The 15995-nt window shown below is 42.3% G+C and overlaps 2 protein-coding genes across 3 annotated transcripts in view; one reads left to right on the top strand and one right to left on the bottom strand.

The window, feature by feature from the left end:
- Positions 1-11066, bottom strand: part of YWHAE (tyrosine 3-monooxygenase/tryptophan 5-monooxygenase activation protein epsilon) — a 42637-nt gene extending 31571 nt beyond the window's left edge. The window contains exon 1 of one of the 2 annotated variants that reach the window (XM_059049073.2): positions 10749-11066. In XM_059049073.2, the coding sequence (XP_058905056.1) occupies positions 10749-10812 (64 nt within the window). In that variant the 5' untranslated portion in view covers positions 10813-11066. The remainder of the gene's footprint in view (positions 1-10748) is intronic. The other variant, XM_059049074.2, reaches the window with a different exon arrangement.
- Positions 11067-13465: 2399 nt separating this feature from the next.
- Positions 13466-14501, top strand: LOC136793162 (ATP synthase subunit ATP5MJ, mitochondrial-like; the record flags this gene model as incomplete). The annotated part of the gene is made up of 2 exons (XM_067020643.1): positions 13466-13610; positions 14485-14501. Coding segments are annotated over exons 1-2 (162 nt in total), but the record flags the coding sequence as incomplete, so codon positions are not given.
- Positions 14502-15995: the final 1494 nt, after the last annotated feature.

The following is a 15995-nucleotide window of genomic DNA, read 5'->3' as shown; positions in this document are numbered from 1 at the left end:
TTATACAGGGACTTCCCTGGTGGTCCAGTTGTTAAGACTCCATGTTCCCAATGCAGGGGGCATTGATCCCCGGTTGGGGAACAAAGATCCCACATGCCCCACAGCACAACCTAAAAATAATAATAAAAATAACAGTAATAATAATAAAAGAAGTCTATTATACAGATGAGAAAAACTGGCCCTGAGACTAGTTACATGTCTGAAGGGACAGTAATCAGAGATAAAACATGGACATGACAGACCTCCCCTAAATTTAATGATTTCTGGTCCAGAGCTCATTCTACTATCTCATCTCTCTCTTCAATGAAGAATATACTCAAACCTACATACCCTTCTGCCTTCTTCATATATGAAAGAAAGCACAAATTAAGCCAAAAGACTGTTCAAAATAACCTTTAAGTTATAAAATTAAAACCTAAAGAACAGGGCTTCCCTGGTGGCACAGTGGTTAAGAATCCGCCTGCCAACGGGTTCGAGCCCTGGTCTGGGAAAATCCCACTTGCCATGGAGCAACTAAGCCTGTGCACCACAACTACTGAGCCTGCACTCTAGAGCCCGTGAGCCACGACTACTGAGCCTGCGTGCTGCAGCTACTGAAGCCCATGTGCCTAGAGCCTGTGCTCTGCAACAAGACACCGCAATGAGAAGCCCACACACCACATCGAAGAGTAGCTCCAGCTCGCCACAACTAGAGAAAACCTGCACGGAGCAGCTGTGAAAACCCAGTGCAACCAAAAAAATAAAATAAATAAGAATAAATAAATTACATTAAAAAAAAAAAAAAAACTAAGAAACAGGGACTTCCCTGGTGGTCCAGTGGTTAAGAATCCACCTTCCAATGCAGGGGGCTCGGCTTCGACCCCTGGTCAGGGAGCTAAGATCCCACATGCCGCAGGGCAACTAAGTCCACGAGCCCCAACTAGTGAGCCCACGTGTCACAACTACAGAACCTACATGCCACACTAGAGAGAAGCCCGCATTCCACAACAAAGACCCGACACAGCCAAAAACAAAATAAATAATTTTTTTTTTTAATGTAAGAAACAGAAATAGAGCTTCAAGTGGTTTGGACTAATGTTTACATACAAGTATGGAAGTGGATGGACTTATGAGCTTGGGAATGAAACAGACTAGCTGAATCCCAGTGATCCCTACTGCTGTCACCTTTCCTAAAGTTCTTAATCCTTATCTGTAAAAGTACCTACTCTGCAGGGCTGTTTTTGAGGATTGAGAGAATGTTAAGCACCTGGAATAGTTTTCAATAAATAGTAGATGGTACTATTACAAGGTTTTATTATCACAGAGTCAATGAAAATAATTTTTTGAGAAAACTTTTGTTTGTTAATACCACTTAACACTAGTAGTCAATGAAGAAAGAATTTGATATGGGACAGGGACCAGCACCAGGTATAATGCCTTACATTTTACCAAACACCACTGTTGTTATTGACTAATTCAAATTAACTCTTAATTACACACACTAACAGAAGAGTAATTCTAAAAGCATTTATACATTCACTGCAAAATAAGCCCCTTGAACAGAACTTTTGTCTGTTTTGTTTACTGGTGAATCCCAAGTTGTCTAGAACAGTGCCTGGTACATACTCTGAATACTAAGGCTTTTCAAAACACAATAATCTTGACACTCAAATATGTACCATTTTTCTTCTTCATGCACCAGCCTAAACAGAGGAGCCTCTCACTCTAAAATTAACTCATACCTTCCCTTAAAAAAGTAAAACAATTTTTAGCCTTGGGAATTCCCTGGTGGTCCAGTGGTTCAGACTCCACGCTTTCACTGCTGAGGGCCCAGGTTCCATCCGTAGTTGGGGAACTAAGATACCAAAGTTGCGCAACCAGCCAAAAAAAATCTAGCCTTAAAAAAATTTTAGGGCTTCCCTGGTGGGGCAGTGGTTAAGAATCCACCTGCCAATGCAGGAGACATGAGTTCGATCCCTGGTCCGGGAAGATCCCACATGCCGCAGAGCAACTAAGCCCGTGCACAACTACTGAGCCTGTGCTCTAGAGCCCACAAGCCACAACTACTGAAGCCCACTTGCCTAGAGCCCATGCTCTGCAACGAGAAGCCCCCGCAATGAGAAGCCTGCGCACCGCAACAGAGAGTAGCCCCCTCTCCCCGCCAACTAGAGAAAGCCGGCACACAGAAACAAAGACCCAACACACCAAAAAAATAAATTTATAAAAAAAAATTTTTTAAACGTTCCTGATTAGCTTCTGATAGGTAGAAAACAGACATCCTTTTACAAAGACTCTACAATTTTGACTGCAGAAAGGTATCTCTCCCACAAGTCTCAGCACTTGAGAGGGAAAAAAAATCCCTCTTACTCCATCAGACTGGAGAGTACTCCTCTTAGAATTTATGAAGATACTCACTCAGTCATGCAAACATGTTTACCTGTACTAGAACCAAAAAAAAAAAAATGTAAAAGATTGGGGAAGTCAATGACCTAAGGTACATATGGGAGCTTAAAGTCAATCTCTTTTCATAATTTCTGTAGAATTTGATACTGAAATTAAAAAACCTTACAATTTTGTTTTGAAAAAAAAAAATTTTTTTTGTTTTGGAATACATGAAAGGTAAAATAACCAGAAATAACCCATGCGCTGATTCAGAAGAGTTAAACTATTTATTCAGATTTATTAATTTGATTTACTTTCCTAAGTCTTTGAACAGCCAAGAAACTCTCATCAAAATTGCAGCATTGGGGCTTCCCTGGTGGCGCACTGGTTAGGAACCCGCCTACCAATGCAGGGGACACGGGTTTGATCCCTGGTCCTGGAAGATCCCACGTGCCGTGGAGCAACTAAGCCCGTGCGCCACAACTACTGAGCCTGCGCTCTAGAGCCCGTGCTCTGCAGCAAGAGTAGCCACTGCAATGAAGAGTAGTCCCTGGTCACCACAACTAGAGAAAGCCCGCGCACAGCAACGAAGACCCAACGCAGCCAAAAGTAAATAAATAAAATAAATAAATTTATTTTTTTTAAAAAATTGCGGCATTTTCATAGTAATGTATTTTAAAGTTGTGGGGGAAAAACTACTCTGCACAAAAAAATAATTTGTATTAATGAATACTTTTTGAAAAACTTATAAAAGCAAAATTATAACTGTCCTAAGTCATATTTTGTAGTCAAAGGGCATAAAATGTGTCGAAATTTTCATGGTAATCCTATTATAAATTTTTACTAATTTATGATTTAGCCCATCATGAGCAAATAAAATCAATCAATCACATAAAACTCTTAAGCAGGACACATTTCTACAACACAAAAGTATTCACAACCACCATTCCAAGGTCCTTAAATTTTCAAATGACTAACCACCAAGGATTAAGTAGTATTAATTGGTAGCTTATTTTAATATAAATTTACTTATTTGTTTTTGGCTGCGTTGGGTCTTCATTGCTGCATGTGGGCTTTCTCTAGTTGTGGCGAGCAGGGGCTACTCTTCGTTGTGGTGCACGAGCTTCTCGTTGCAGTGGCTTCTCTTGTTGTGGAGCACAGGCTCTAGGTGCACGGGCTTCAGTAGTTGTGGCGCACGGGGCTTAGTTGCTCCGCGGCATGTGGGATCATCCAGGACCAGGGCTCGAACCCGAGTCCCCTGCATTGACAGGTGGATTCTTAACCACTATGCCACCAGGGAAGCCCATAATTGGTAGCTTTCTTTAATCAGAACCCATTCACTGCCCAAGGCTTACACTAAGCCTTTTTTTTTTTTTTTGCCAGTATGCAGGCCTCTCAGTGTTGTGGCCTCTCCCACTGCAGAGCACAGGCTACGGACCCGCAGGCTCAGCGGCCATGGCTCACGGGCCCAGCCGCCCGGACCGGGGCACGAACCTGTGTCCCCTGCATTGGCAGGCAGATTCTCAACCACTGCACCACCAGGGAAGCCCTACACTAAGCCTTTAAAATCACATCTCACGATACTGGTCACACATAATATTTTTTCCTAGTCAGTAACCTGAGACTGCTAACATGCAAATATTTAACACTGATTTACTTTTACGTTTTTGTACTATGGAACCTTTCACCCCAAACCCACAGACAAGAGGTGTTATATCTGCTAGAGAGATTAAGTATATCCTCCTGAATATTAACCTGGAATTAATATCAAAAGAACTACAGGTACTCCCCTGGTGGTGCAGTGGTTAAGAATCCACCTGCCAATGCAGGGGACATGGGTTCAAGCCCTGGTCCGGGAAGATCCTGCATGCCACGGAGCAACTAAGCCCATGTGCCGCAACTACTGAGCCTGCGCTCTAGAGCCCAAGAGCCACAACTACTGAGCCCGAGTGCCAGAACTACTGAAGCCCACTTGCCTAGAGCCCATGCTCTGCAACAAAAGAAGCCACTGCAATGAGAAGCCCATGCACTGCAACGAAGAGTAGCCCCTGCTTGCCACAACTAGAGAAAGCCCGCATGCAGCAATGAAGACCCAACGCAACCAAAAATAAATAAATTTAATAAATTTAAAAAGAAAAAAAGGAAGAACTACATACCAGGGACTTCCCTGGCGGTCCACTGGTTAGGACTCCGCGCTTCCACTTCAGGGGGCACAAGTTCCATCCCTGGTCAGGGAACTAAGATCCCGTATGCCACAAGGTGCAGCCAAAAAATCAAGTACTACATACCTCAACACAGCCAAAGTATAGGTTATACTACTTGGGAATAAACTTGGACAACCTTCATCCTCTGGATATGCAATTTTACAGATGAGTTAAGATTAAGGATTTTGTTTCGAGAACCTTTATGCAAATGTAACTTGGACACTAAACCCATAAGAGTACACTTGCTAAGAATAACTCAAAAAAGGTACGTTATCCTCTAATAAGAATGTAGATAAACAGCAAAAACATTTACTTCATCTCTGACAATGGGTAAAAGGAAATTTTCACAATTAAGACTACTACCTGGGCTTCCCTGGTGGCGCAATGGTTGAGAATCCGCCTGCTGATGCAGGGGATTACGGGTTGGTGCCCTGGTCCAGTCCTGCCCAGTCCAAAAGTCATTAATTCTTATTCATAGTAACGTGTCTCTTCCAAATTTTTATATGTGAAGAAAAGGGCTTAACACATTTCATACTGCTTTAGCTAGATAAAATCCTGTCCTGATCACAAATGAAGCCTACCAATGACAGATCTGCCCAGCTACTATGATGGATCGATCACTGGAAGAAGGGCAATAAATTCAAGATTAAATTTCAAAAAGATAAACTAGCATTATGATCATGTTTTTTAAACTACTCAGGATTCAGTGTTCTAAACATAATGATCATAACAAGACGTGGGTGAGACTTTAAAAATATTATTTGGGAAGTTCTAAACTTAAGAGAGACCCTGCTGTTAAGGGTCTGCACCTAAGTCAAGTATTTTTAAACACAGATCTAGCTCAAGGTAAACATACATAAAACCAACATACCTGGCTTTGACATTATCAGTCTGATTGACTAGGTTAGTATGCCAGTAAGCTCTATTTTCAGCAACTACTGTATTCTTGACTTTTCCAGCTCCCATTTGGGGGAAAGGGGAGTGAGAGGAGGAAAGCTTTCACTTTGCCTTTGATCTGTCTTATGTTCTGCCAAATAATAACTTCATTTGAAAGAAGAAAAACAATATTCTGGGAATTCAGATCTAAGATATCTTGGTGGTAGAGGGATGGACAAAGCTTAGGAAACTTTCTAAATGAGACAACTAGTAGCAACAAATGGTCTTAAGTAGGACGACCACAGGGCAAGTTTACAGTTTCAGCACAATGAATTGGCACCCCTTCATTTCAAGGTATCCTGACTTGAATAAATTATGATGACCCTTCTATTATTATGGCAATTGTTATTACAACTTAGTAAACTTAAATGCGCTTCTAAATTTGTTCCTAGGAGAGTGACTTGCATGAATATTTAGTTAATGAGCTCAAAGCAACGTTATCTTGGTAAACCAATTTGTCAACTGGGATGTATCTGTATTTAACCGTATCAAACTGTTAACTAACCATTTCAAAAACCGTGAAAACAATTTTGTTTCTGTTCCCCCACTACCCCTTAACAGATTCTGCTTGACAGCTCGCTAGGCTACTATTTGGAACATTTGAGAATCATTTGCCAACCTCCCTGCCCCCCAAATTTTTATGACTATATCATTAATTTAAGGGCTGCATTCGTTAAAACTAAGGGGCAGAAACGTTTTAGAAGTACTTTACAGAAATGCATGGCATTAAGTTATACCCCAATAGAGAAATTGTGATAAAGCAAAAAACCTAAATACAAACACACTCTGAGACTACCTAAAATTCATCACTAATAACTTCATTCACTGTGCCTTGTTTTTGAAAGAATACAAGAAGTTTCTTTACAAAAGCATGAAGATATCTTTTATCTATTTACAATGGATATGAGTCAAGTCATAAATACCAAAACATATTATGTGAAGTAACTGCTAAAAAAAATAAGCATACCCCTCCTCCCACAAGGCACCATCTGATTTAGTTACACATGGGTCTTTTGTGAGTGGCTCAGGAGAAATAAGAGTACCAGTCTAAAGGTCATCAAACAGACAAGTTCTGGCTTTGCCATATACTTGCCAATTAATCATGTGATACAGTAAAATTTTTTTTAAAAATCACTAAGTCTTCTCAAATTCACTTTCCTGAACCATAAAATGGAATTAACATTACCTACTTCAATATCACATGAACTAGGTTAAAATTTTTCTGAAAGTGGTCTGTGAAATGTGAAGTTCTATATAAATATGAAATTATATAATGTAAAGTTTAAAATTTTAACCTTTATCCTATGCCTGTCACTACTGTTTAAATACACTCTACTTAAATATAAGGCTAAAAAATTGCTGGAAAATCAGCCTTACAGCCCTTTAAAAAAAAAAAATCATGCTTTCAGATCAGCTTCTTTAAGTTATTTGCAACTCATTTGTAAAATTAGATACATTAATTCACTGTGCTGAAATTTCACTTGCTATACCAGGTGAAAGTCAAGAAATTTTTTTAATATTTCATATTCCCTTGACCAAGCTATAAAACAATTATGAAAAGCCTGCTTATTCGTATGGACTTTCAGTGGGTTTGCTTGTACTTAATGAATCCAAAATTTGCTCAGTTTAGTATCTGTGTTCTTCCCCATAGTAGAATTCAAAGGCGAAAAGGGTGCCTAGAAATGTCCACAGTAAGAATTTACCCCATCACCACCTCAAATTGCAATGATTCATGATTTCATTATATTCTATAGTTTTGTAAGCCAACATAATAGACTGAATTATATACTGTGTATATGCACAAAAGTATACACAAAAGAGCATCTACCTCAAATACAAAGACCAAAAACTACTTTGTAGGAGGAATTTTTTAATTAAATTATCCAACTCTGCTTATGTTTAGGTAGGAGAAATGTATTCAATAAAGTTAACTCCATTAACTGAAATAGCAATTAATTTCAGCATTAAGTGAAATAGCAACAATAAAAATTATTACTGGCCTATAGTCAAAGAACTGATAATTAACCCGTGCTTTTTAAACTCATTACTAAAGTCAATTTACTCTTATCCATTTTTTTTTTCCTAACAAGATGTATATTAAGGAGCTAATTCAAAACATGCCCGCCAACCCTCACTGACTACCAAAATAAGCCAGAGATAAGGCTCTGGTGTCTTAAAAGGACAGCTCTCAAGTGACACAGAACAGATGCATTCCTGGTGTTGCGTTCACAGACTGAATCAAACATAACCATCAAAATGTTACCCCTACCTCATGTGGAGCTAATCATCACATGGAGAAAAAAAGTGAGAAAAGGCCAAAACCAGCACTATCTCACAACCGAAATGTAGCTTATACCGCTCTATTCTCAAAAAATGTAGAAAGAACTCATTTTCCCCCCTCTATATTCCCCACTTGCCCATACTAATATGGTTCATATACATGAGAAGTTAAGACTTCAGAAATGCTAAAAGATGATGGGCTTGCTTAATATGGTTATGAATGATATAAAAACCATCCCTTAGACTACTGTTGTTACATAAGATGCTAGATTTAAGCTTCAAAGTGAACAGTCCTAGCCCCAAACTTCAATATTTCCCATCTGCAACACCAAACTGTCCTTTTCCTGAACACAGCTTAGCTCATCCTCCAGTACCATTAAATAATCTGCATCACTTGATTCCAATTCCCCAGGACAAAGTTAAATGATGCCACAAAAAAGTTTAAGTACTAGGTTCAACATAACATGCAAGATAAAAGCTAAAGGTACTGCAAGCACAAGGAAAAAAGCCAATATGTATATCCAACTACACTAAATGAAATCATCAAAAGCACTCTTCACCTTCCCCATACCTGATAAGTTAGTTGTTTGGCAACTATAACTATGGGGTCATTTTTCTTGTGACCACAAACAAAACTGAATTATTGCACCCAATAAAGGAGTGGACAAAGGTAGAGAATGATTCCTAATGACTGTCGTCCTCTTCCTTTCCAATGAATCCCTCCCAATTTTGCGCTCAAAAGTCACAAGAGATCCTCTCCACCTGGGAGATCCTATATACCCCCCACCCTTAGATCCTGAAGGACAACCCTAATGTTTAAACAACGGTAAGGATAGGGCTCTACAGTCCTGTGTTGAATAACCAATTAAGGCCTTTGGTCAAAAATCCTCAACACCCAATTCCAAAACCACGATTTTCACACTGCCACTTACTTGGAAGCTACAATCACAAGCTTCCAAATCAGTTTTTAAAACAAGTTCCATGTCCTTTTTGGTGATCACAGCAGGTTTACTCAAAGCCTAAATCCCCACAGAACAAAAAACATTCAAATACAATTTAGAGTTTCTTCCCAAGGGCACTGGTAGATTAAGAGGGGAACCTATTTGGGGCAGGAGAGGAGAAGAAGAAAAAAAACTTCCATTACAAGCACATCTACATTTGTTTGACTTTTAAACACTGAAATAAAGACAAGTCTGACCTTGAGCTGTATTTCCCCATCTTATTCCCCTCCCCCTCCCAACAGAAGTCTTGTTCAATACAAACAGCAATTTAAGGATTTACAAAACGAAATTTAGTGATCTTTCCTAAATTTGAGTTCGAGGTCTTTTCTCCTCATTTTCAAATTCCTGAATCCTAAGGTATGATGACACGCTGGGACTAGCCCTGAGGCTATTCACATGACCAAACAGGCATTCAAGGAAAGCAAGGTTCCCACACAGCATGTTGAAAAATAAATGGTTTAATGAAGAAAAATCTAAAGATCAGTGACACTTGATTCCTACCATGTCTCATCCCACAACAGCATTAAAAACACAAAAAACATACATGATTTTTTGTTTTGATGATACTAGTTTAACGGATGTGGGGGTAATTCAAATACCTAGGTCCAAAATGGGGGGAGGGAGGGACCCAGGCCGGGAGGGGCAATTAAAAAAAGCAGCAGTTTGGGACTGAGCAAACAGACACAATGGCCACTTCGATAAAGTTCTGAAAAATGACTATAGCACCTTTAGGGACAAAGGAGCAATGAACAAAGAAGAACTGTTCTAATCTGTACATAAAGCCGTCTATTAAAATTGGATGAAAGAAAACAGGATCTGCTGGGATCTCTTATGTTCTTAATACAAAAACCCAAGTCTCTGCTGAGTGCTGTGGGATAAGTGAATATCCCCAATGAAGTACGAACACGCATTCCAAACCAGGGGAGTCAACCAAAATAGTTACTACACGTTATTTGAAAAAACTTTATTTTTCAACAGGTCCTTCTATTTGTCATAACGCTGCGTGTGAACAGTAAAGTCATCATTTTTAAATACCGGTAGACTGAAGCACAGGCATGGAAACGGGACTACGAGTCATGATCTCCTTGTTTCCTGTTCAATGTTCTATCCAGCAGAACCCACAACTTACGGAGCCAGAAAATAATTACAGAAACTTCGAGCTCTCTGGGATAAGTCTGAGGACAGGGAACGTGAAAGAGATTTTTCTAGACCTCCCTAGAAAAAAGCGAGGTTGAGCGGAAAGCCTAAAAAACCCCGCTACAAGGTGTGCCGGCCTACGGGAAGGAAATCCGACCGTAGCATCTCAGCTGGCCTCCGCCCAAGGATGAACTGCAGTGATTCCCACTCTCTCCCCCCTTCCCCCACCCTCATCCAAGACGGCCCCCCACCACAAGCCCAGAGAAGCCCTCCGCTTGCAAGGATTCTCCTTTGTGAGACTCCACAGCCGCCGCCCCACTTCGGGCCTCCGGGGAAAAGCCACCGCCCCCACCCGCCATATTTCCCTGAAAGGCGCCCGCGCTACAGCGCCCAGTCGCCACTCTCCCCCATGTGGCGGGTGTTTCTTCCCTCATCACGCCACCAAATTGTTCAACACGTCCCAAAACCGGCCCAGAAACTCCCCTGGGGATTTGCTCGCCCGGAGACAGCACCCGCCATCTCCTCCCCCGCCCCCGCGCCGGGACTCGCCCTCCCCCCCAGCCGCCATTTTACAACCAACTCCTCCACCCTATGGCCTTGGTCTCCTCGGCTCGCGAATGTCTGCAGCTGAGGACTCCGAAAGGGTCAAATTCCTGAGCCTGGAGCCTCCTACCGCTCCGGGAGCCCAGAGACCATTTCCTGCTTCCCGAATCCACGTCCCCGGGTCAGGCTTGGAGACGATGCCGCCATTTTGTCTCCTGCTCCCGGCCTCTGTGGGCGGCGGCAGAGGGTCCGAGAATTCCAGCCCCCCGTTGCCCCGCCAACTCACCGTCGTATCGCTCAGCCTGCTCGGCCAGCTTCGCCTGGTACACCAGATCCTCCCGATCATCCATAGCGGCAGCGGCTCCGGCAGGGTCTGCGCGACGGATGGAAGCGGATAGCGTCTCCAACTCTCAGCCTCTCGCTCCGCGCCCGGGCAGCAAAAATGGCGGCGCCTCAATCCGGGACTTCCGCCTGCGCACGCGGACAACTGCTCAGCTCTATGGCAACCGCTCCCTGGCAACTGGCGCGGGGGGCGGGTTCGCGAGCTAAGCGCCCGAAGAGGCTGGAACCAGCTACACGCCCATCCTCCGTGGGCTCAGCGGCTGCTCTAGGCGGGAACTGCGACTGCAGGGAGGGAGAGCGCCACGAGAGAGCGAGGGAGGCCGGGTGAGGCCAGCTTGGACCGCTCCAGAAGAGAGTGAGCAAGAGAGCCTGGCCTGCAGACTGAGAAACGAGAGGCTGTAATGGTTTTTGAAATGGCAAGCCTTTCTCTCTGAAACCAACTCCTCTCCCATTGCCCCTGTTTTCTCAGCCAAGCCCAGTCCTGGCCCTTATTCAGACCCGTTTAACTCCGAGGTAAAGAGCTGGGCCCTGCTGTAGTTGATATGGTAAGGAGGGCTGCAGTTTTCACACTTCACGTTCGCACTTTGCAGTCTTTTCCTGTTCCTCTCCCTCAGCCGCCTTTTTCCCTTTAGGCCCACCATGGGAAGAAACAGGGAAGTTCTTAGAGGAACCTGGGCGCAAGGTGCAGAAGAGTTAAGTCCAAGATCAGACTGAGATCCAGGAGGCAGGAATGGGAAAGGACCTGGTCTGTTTTGCTTCCCAATGGATTCGCAGCACCTTGCACTCAATACAGTATGTGTCGCAAGACTAAAGCTCAGGTAATTAGAGCATGTGCTGTGTGGTAAAGTCTGCAATAAATGTGGGATAAAAAGCTTGGACCAAAATTATGAGGTGCCCTGCATGGCAAGCTGAGAAGTTTGCACCTTATTCAGCGGGCGCAAGGAAGCTATTGTTTGATGATTTTGCGAGGGGGATGACACTGTCATAGTTATTCTTTAAAAAGATTATAAATATTGTATAGCAGTAATTAAAGAGCAGCATGAATTATCAGGTGATTACAATAATACAGGCAAAAGGTAATAGAATAGCAGTGAAAATGTGAAAGAAAGGACAAATAGGAATAGCACTACAGAGGGAAACCACAACAGTTTGCAGCTAATCAGATTTGAAGACCTTGTGAAGGGAAAAAATTAAAATTGACCTTCAATCTTCCCACCCTGAGTCACTGGGATAATGTGGGGCAGGACCATTAACAACAACAAAAAAAGGAATGCTAGGAAAATTTGCCGACGGAATGCAGAGAAAAACGTGAGTTCCTTTTACCACATGTTGGTTCTAAGGTTCTCACATATCACTAAAGTAGAAATAACAGACAGGCATGGAGTTGGAAAAGGGGACTGGCATTCCAAGCTGGAGGGAGGCTGCAATGGAAGCAGCTAGAGAATGTGTGGACGTAGGACGACAAACAAAACCTTGGAGAATACTTACTTTCAAGTGATAGGAGAAAGCAGAAGAGCCAGCAAAGGTTGGCTCCTTAAGCCCCTTCACACTCTTAATACACCTTATCAAATTGTCAATGATGAATGACTAAGAATCAAAAGACCTGGGTTCTAGCCCTAATTCTATAACTAAACAAATGTGTGACCTTCAGAAAGTCATTTCACCTCTGAGCTTCATGTTCATCTGTAAAGTTAACTGGAGACCATATGTTAGGCCACAAAACAAGTCTTAATCTTAAAAGACTGAAATCACACAAAGTGTCTTTACTTTTTTGTGTGTGTGGTACGCGGGCCTCTCACTGTTGTGGCCTCTCCCGTTGCAGAGCACAGGCTCTGGACGTGCAGGCTCAGCAGTCATGGCTCATGCGCCCAGCCGCTCCACGGCCTGTGGGATCTTCCCGGACCGGGGCACGAACCCGTGTCCCCTGCATTGATAGGCAGACTCTCAACCACTGCGCCACCAGGGATGCCCCAAAGTGTCTTTTCTTGTCACAATGGAATGAAGTTGGAAATCAATAAGAGAAAGAAAACTAGGAAAATCTGCAGATATGTGGAAATTAAATAACAGTCTTAACTAACTGATCGGTCAAAGAAGAAATCACAAGGGAAATTAGAAAATACCTTGAAATGAATAAAAATGAAAATACACTATACCAAAAATTATGAGATGCAGCAAAAATCCTACTAAGGGAAATTTATAGCTGTAAATGTCTACATTAAAAAAGAAGGGAACTTCCCTGGTGGCACAGTGGTTAGGAATTCACCTGCCAACACAGGGGACATGGGTTTGATCCCTGGTCCGGGAAAATCCCACATGCCGCAGAGCAACTAAGCCTGTGCGCTGCAACTACTGAGCCTGCAATCTAGAGCCCACGAGGCACAACTACTGAGCCCGTGTGCCACAACTATTGAGCCCACATGCTGCAACTACTGAAGCCCATGCACCTAGAGTCCCTGCTCCACAACAAGAGAAGCCACAGCAACAAAAAGACCGTGCACCGCAACAAAGAGTAGCCCCCGCTCGCCACAACTAGAGGAAGCCCACGCACAGCAATGAAGACCCAACACAAACAAACAAACAAATGTTTAAAAAAAATTTTTTTTTTAAAAAAAGAAGGATCTTGCAGGTTGGGGCAGCCCGAGTCTTTGGTCCTACACCCATATGCTTCAAAGCTTTATTAAAAATATTTGGATCCCCATGAAGCCCTACTATACACAAGTTTACCAAGAGGTTTGGATAGGAATGGGGTTGATGGGCTTCATTTATAAAATCGGGAGTACTGATAAAAGAAGCAAAGCTTTGAAATGTGACAGCTCATGATGACCACGAGCAGTCCTGCGCCTGTTCAGGGTCATCGTGAACCAGCTTTACGTGGAGGGAACGTCAGTCTGGCTGTAGATTTCAGCAAGCTGTATCAGATGGGAACCTGCCACTGACCTGCTGGCATGAATAAATGTACCTGGTGAGATCCACACTGCCTGCATGGGTGTTCCTCCCTCAGCCCCCATGCCCATCGTGCTCTGCGGACATCTCTGTGATGCAGCAGGTACAGTCAGAGTCTCACTGAGCGGTCTCATCCTTAGGAAACCTGAGGGAGTGAGGAGTAAATATCTCAATTAGCACGTAGGAGTTGCGGATCAGATCTAAGCACTCACACTTCCAGTGTTCAATAAATACTTGTTAAAGGGGGGGGTAAATTGGGAATTTCGCTTTGGAATTAACAGATACACACTGCTATATAAAAAATGGATAAACAATGGGAATTCCCTGGCAGTCCAGTGGTTAGGACTCATCGCTTTCACTGGCGAGGGCCCAGTTCAATCCCTGGTCAGGGAACTAAGATCCCAGAAGCCGTGTGGCACAGCTAAAAAAAAAACAACAAGGACCTAGTATATAGCACAGGGAACCATATTTAATACCTTGTAATAACCTGTAATGGAAAAGAATCTGAATACATATATGTATATATATATATATATATACACATACTGATTTCACTTTGCTGTACACCTGAAACATTGTAAATCAACTATACTTCAATTAAAATATATATGTGTTAAACAGATTTAAAAAAAGAAGTCTCTGGGCTTCCCTGGTGGCGGAGTGGTTGAGAGTCCGCCTGCCGATGCAGGGGACACGGGTTCGTGCCCCGGTCCAGGAGGATCCCACATGCCGCAGAGCGGCTGGGCCCGTGAGCCATGGCCGCTGAGCCTGCGCGTCCGGAGCCTGTGCTCTGCAATGGGAGAGGCCACAACAGTGAGAGGCCCACGTACCACACACACACACACAAAAAAGGCTCTCACATTGATAACCTAACAGTACAACTTAATGAACTACAAGAAGTACAACATAAGGAAATAAATAAAAAATATTAAAGTGGAGATAAGTAAAATAGAAAACAGAAAAAAAAAAGAAAATCAACAAACTGAGTTGGTTCTTTGAAAAGATCAACAAAACTGAAAAACCTGTAGTTAGATTGACTACGAAAATAAGACTCAAATTACTAAAATTAGAAATGAAAGTGAGGACGTCACCACCACCATTACCGACATAAGAAGTGTAAGAGTTTTATAAATTGGATAACAAATAAACAAATTCCTAGAAACACACTGTGATATCATGATACAATACAAAATATATATTTGGTGTTTTTCCTTGGTTCTTACCAGAGAGCTCCTAAAACTCTTGTACAGGCATACTTCGTCTTGTTGCACTTCACTTTATTGCACTTTGCAGATACTGTGTTTTTTTTTTTACAAATTAAAGGTTTGTGGCAACCCTGGGTCAAGCAAGTCTACCAGTGCCATTTGTCAGCAGCACTTTTTTTCCCCCTAATTTGATTGTATAATTGGTTGTATTAACTCCAGGTAGTGTCAAAAATGAATTAAATTGTAGAACACCCAGTTGGTATCCACAGAGAATTGGAAAATTTCTTGATGTGGAAAACACACACACTTGGTATCAGAAATGTTGTGTGTAGAAACAGATTATTATACACACAAACTACCAAAACTGACTCGAGAAGAAATAGAAAATCTGAACTGATGTATAACAAATAAGGAGATTGAATCAGTAACCAAAAACTTCCCAACAGCACAACAATGTGAATGTATGTACTTATGCCACTAAACTGTACACTACAAAATTATTAAAATAGTAAATGTTATGTTATGCATGCTTTACCACAATCAATGAAAAAAAAATCTTCCAACAAAGAAAATCCCAGGACTAGATGGCTTCACTGGTGAATGTATCTACAAAACACGATAAACAACACTAATCCTTCTTAAACACTTCCAAAAAAATAGAATACTTTCTACTTCATTTAGTTAGACCAGCATTACTTGGCCTCCAATACCAAAGCCAGACAAAGACACTACACGAAAAGAAAACTACAAGCCAATAGCCTTTATGAATACAGATGCAAAAATCTTCAACAAAATAATAGCAAACTAAATTCAGCAGCATATTAAAAGACCAAGTAGGATTTAACCAAGGAATGGAAGGCTGTTTCAAGAAATTCAATGCATGTAATTGATAGCCTACATTAACAGAATGAAGGGGAACAAAAAAATCATCAGCTCATGCCCTGGTCCGGGAGATCCCACATGCCGCGGAGCGGCTGGGCCCGTGAGCCATGGCCGCTGAGCCTGCACATCCAGAGCCTGTGCTCCGCAACGGGAGAGGCCAC

This window comes from Kogia breviceps, chromosome 19 (assembly GCF_026419965.1).
Source record: "Kogia breviceps isolate mKogBre1 chromosome 19, mKogBre1 haplotype 1, whole genome shotgun sequence".
NCBI classification, from domain to species: Eukaryota; Metazoa; Chordata; class Mammalia; order Artiodactyla; family Physeteridae; genus Kogia; species Kogia breviceps.
This window is presented reverse-complemented; position numbering and strand designations above follow the sequence as displayed.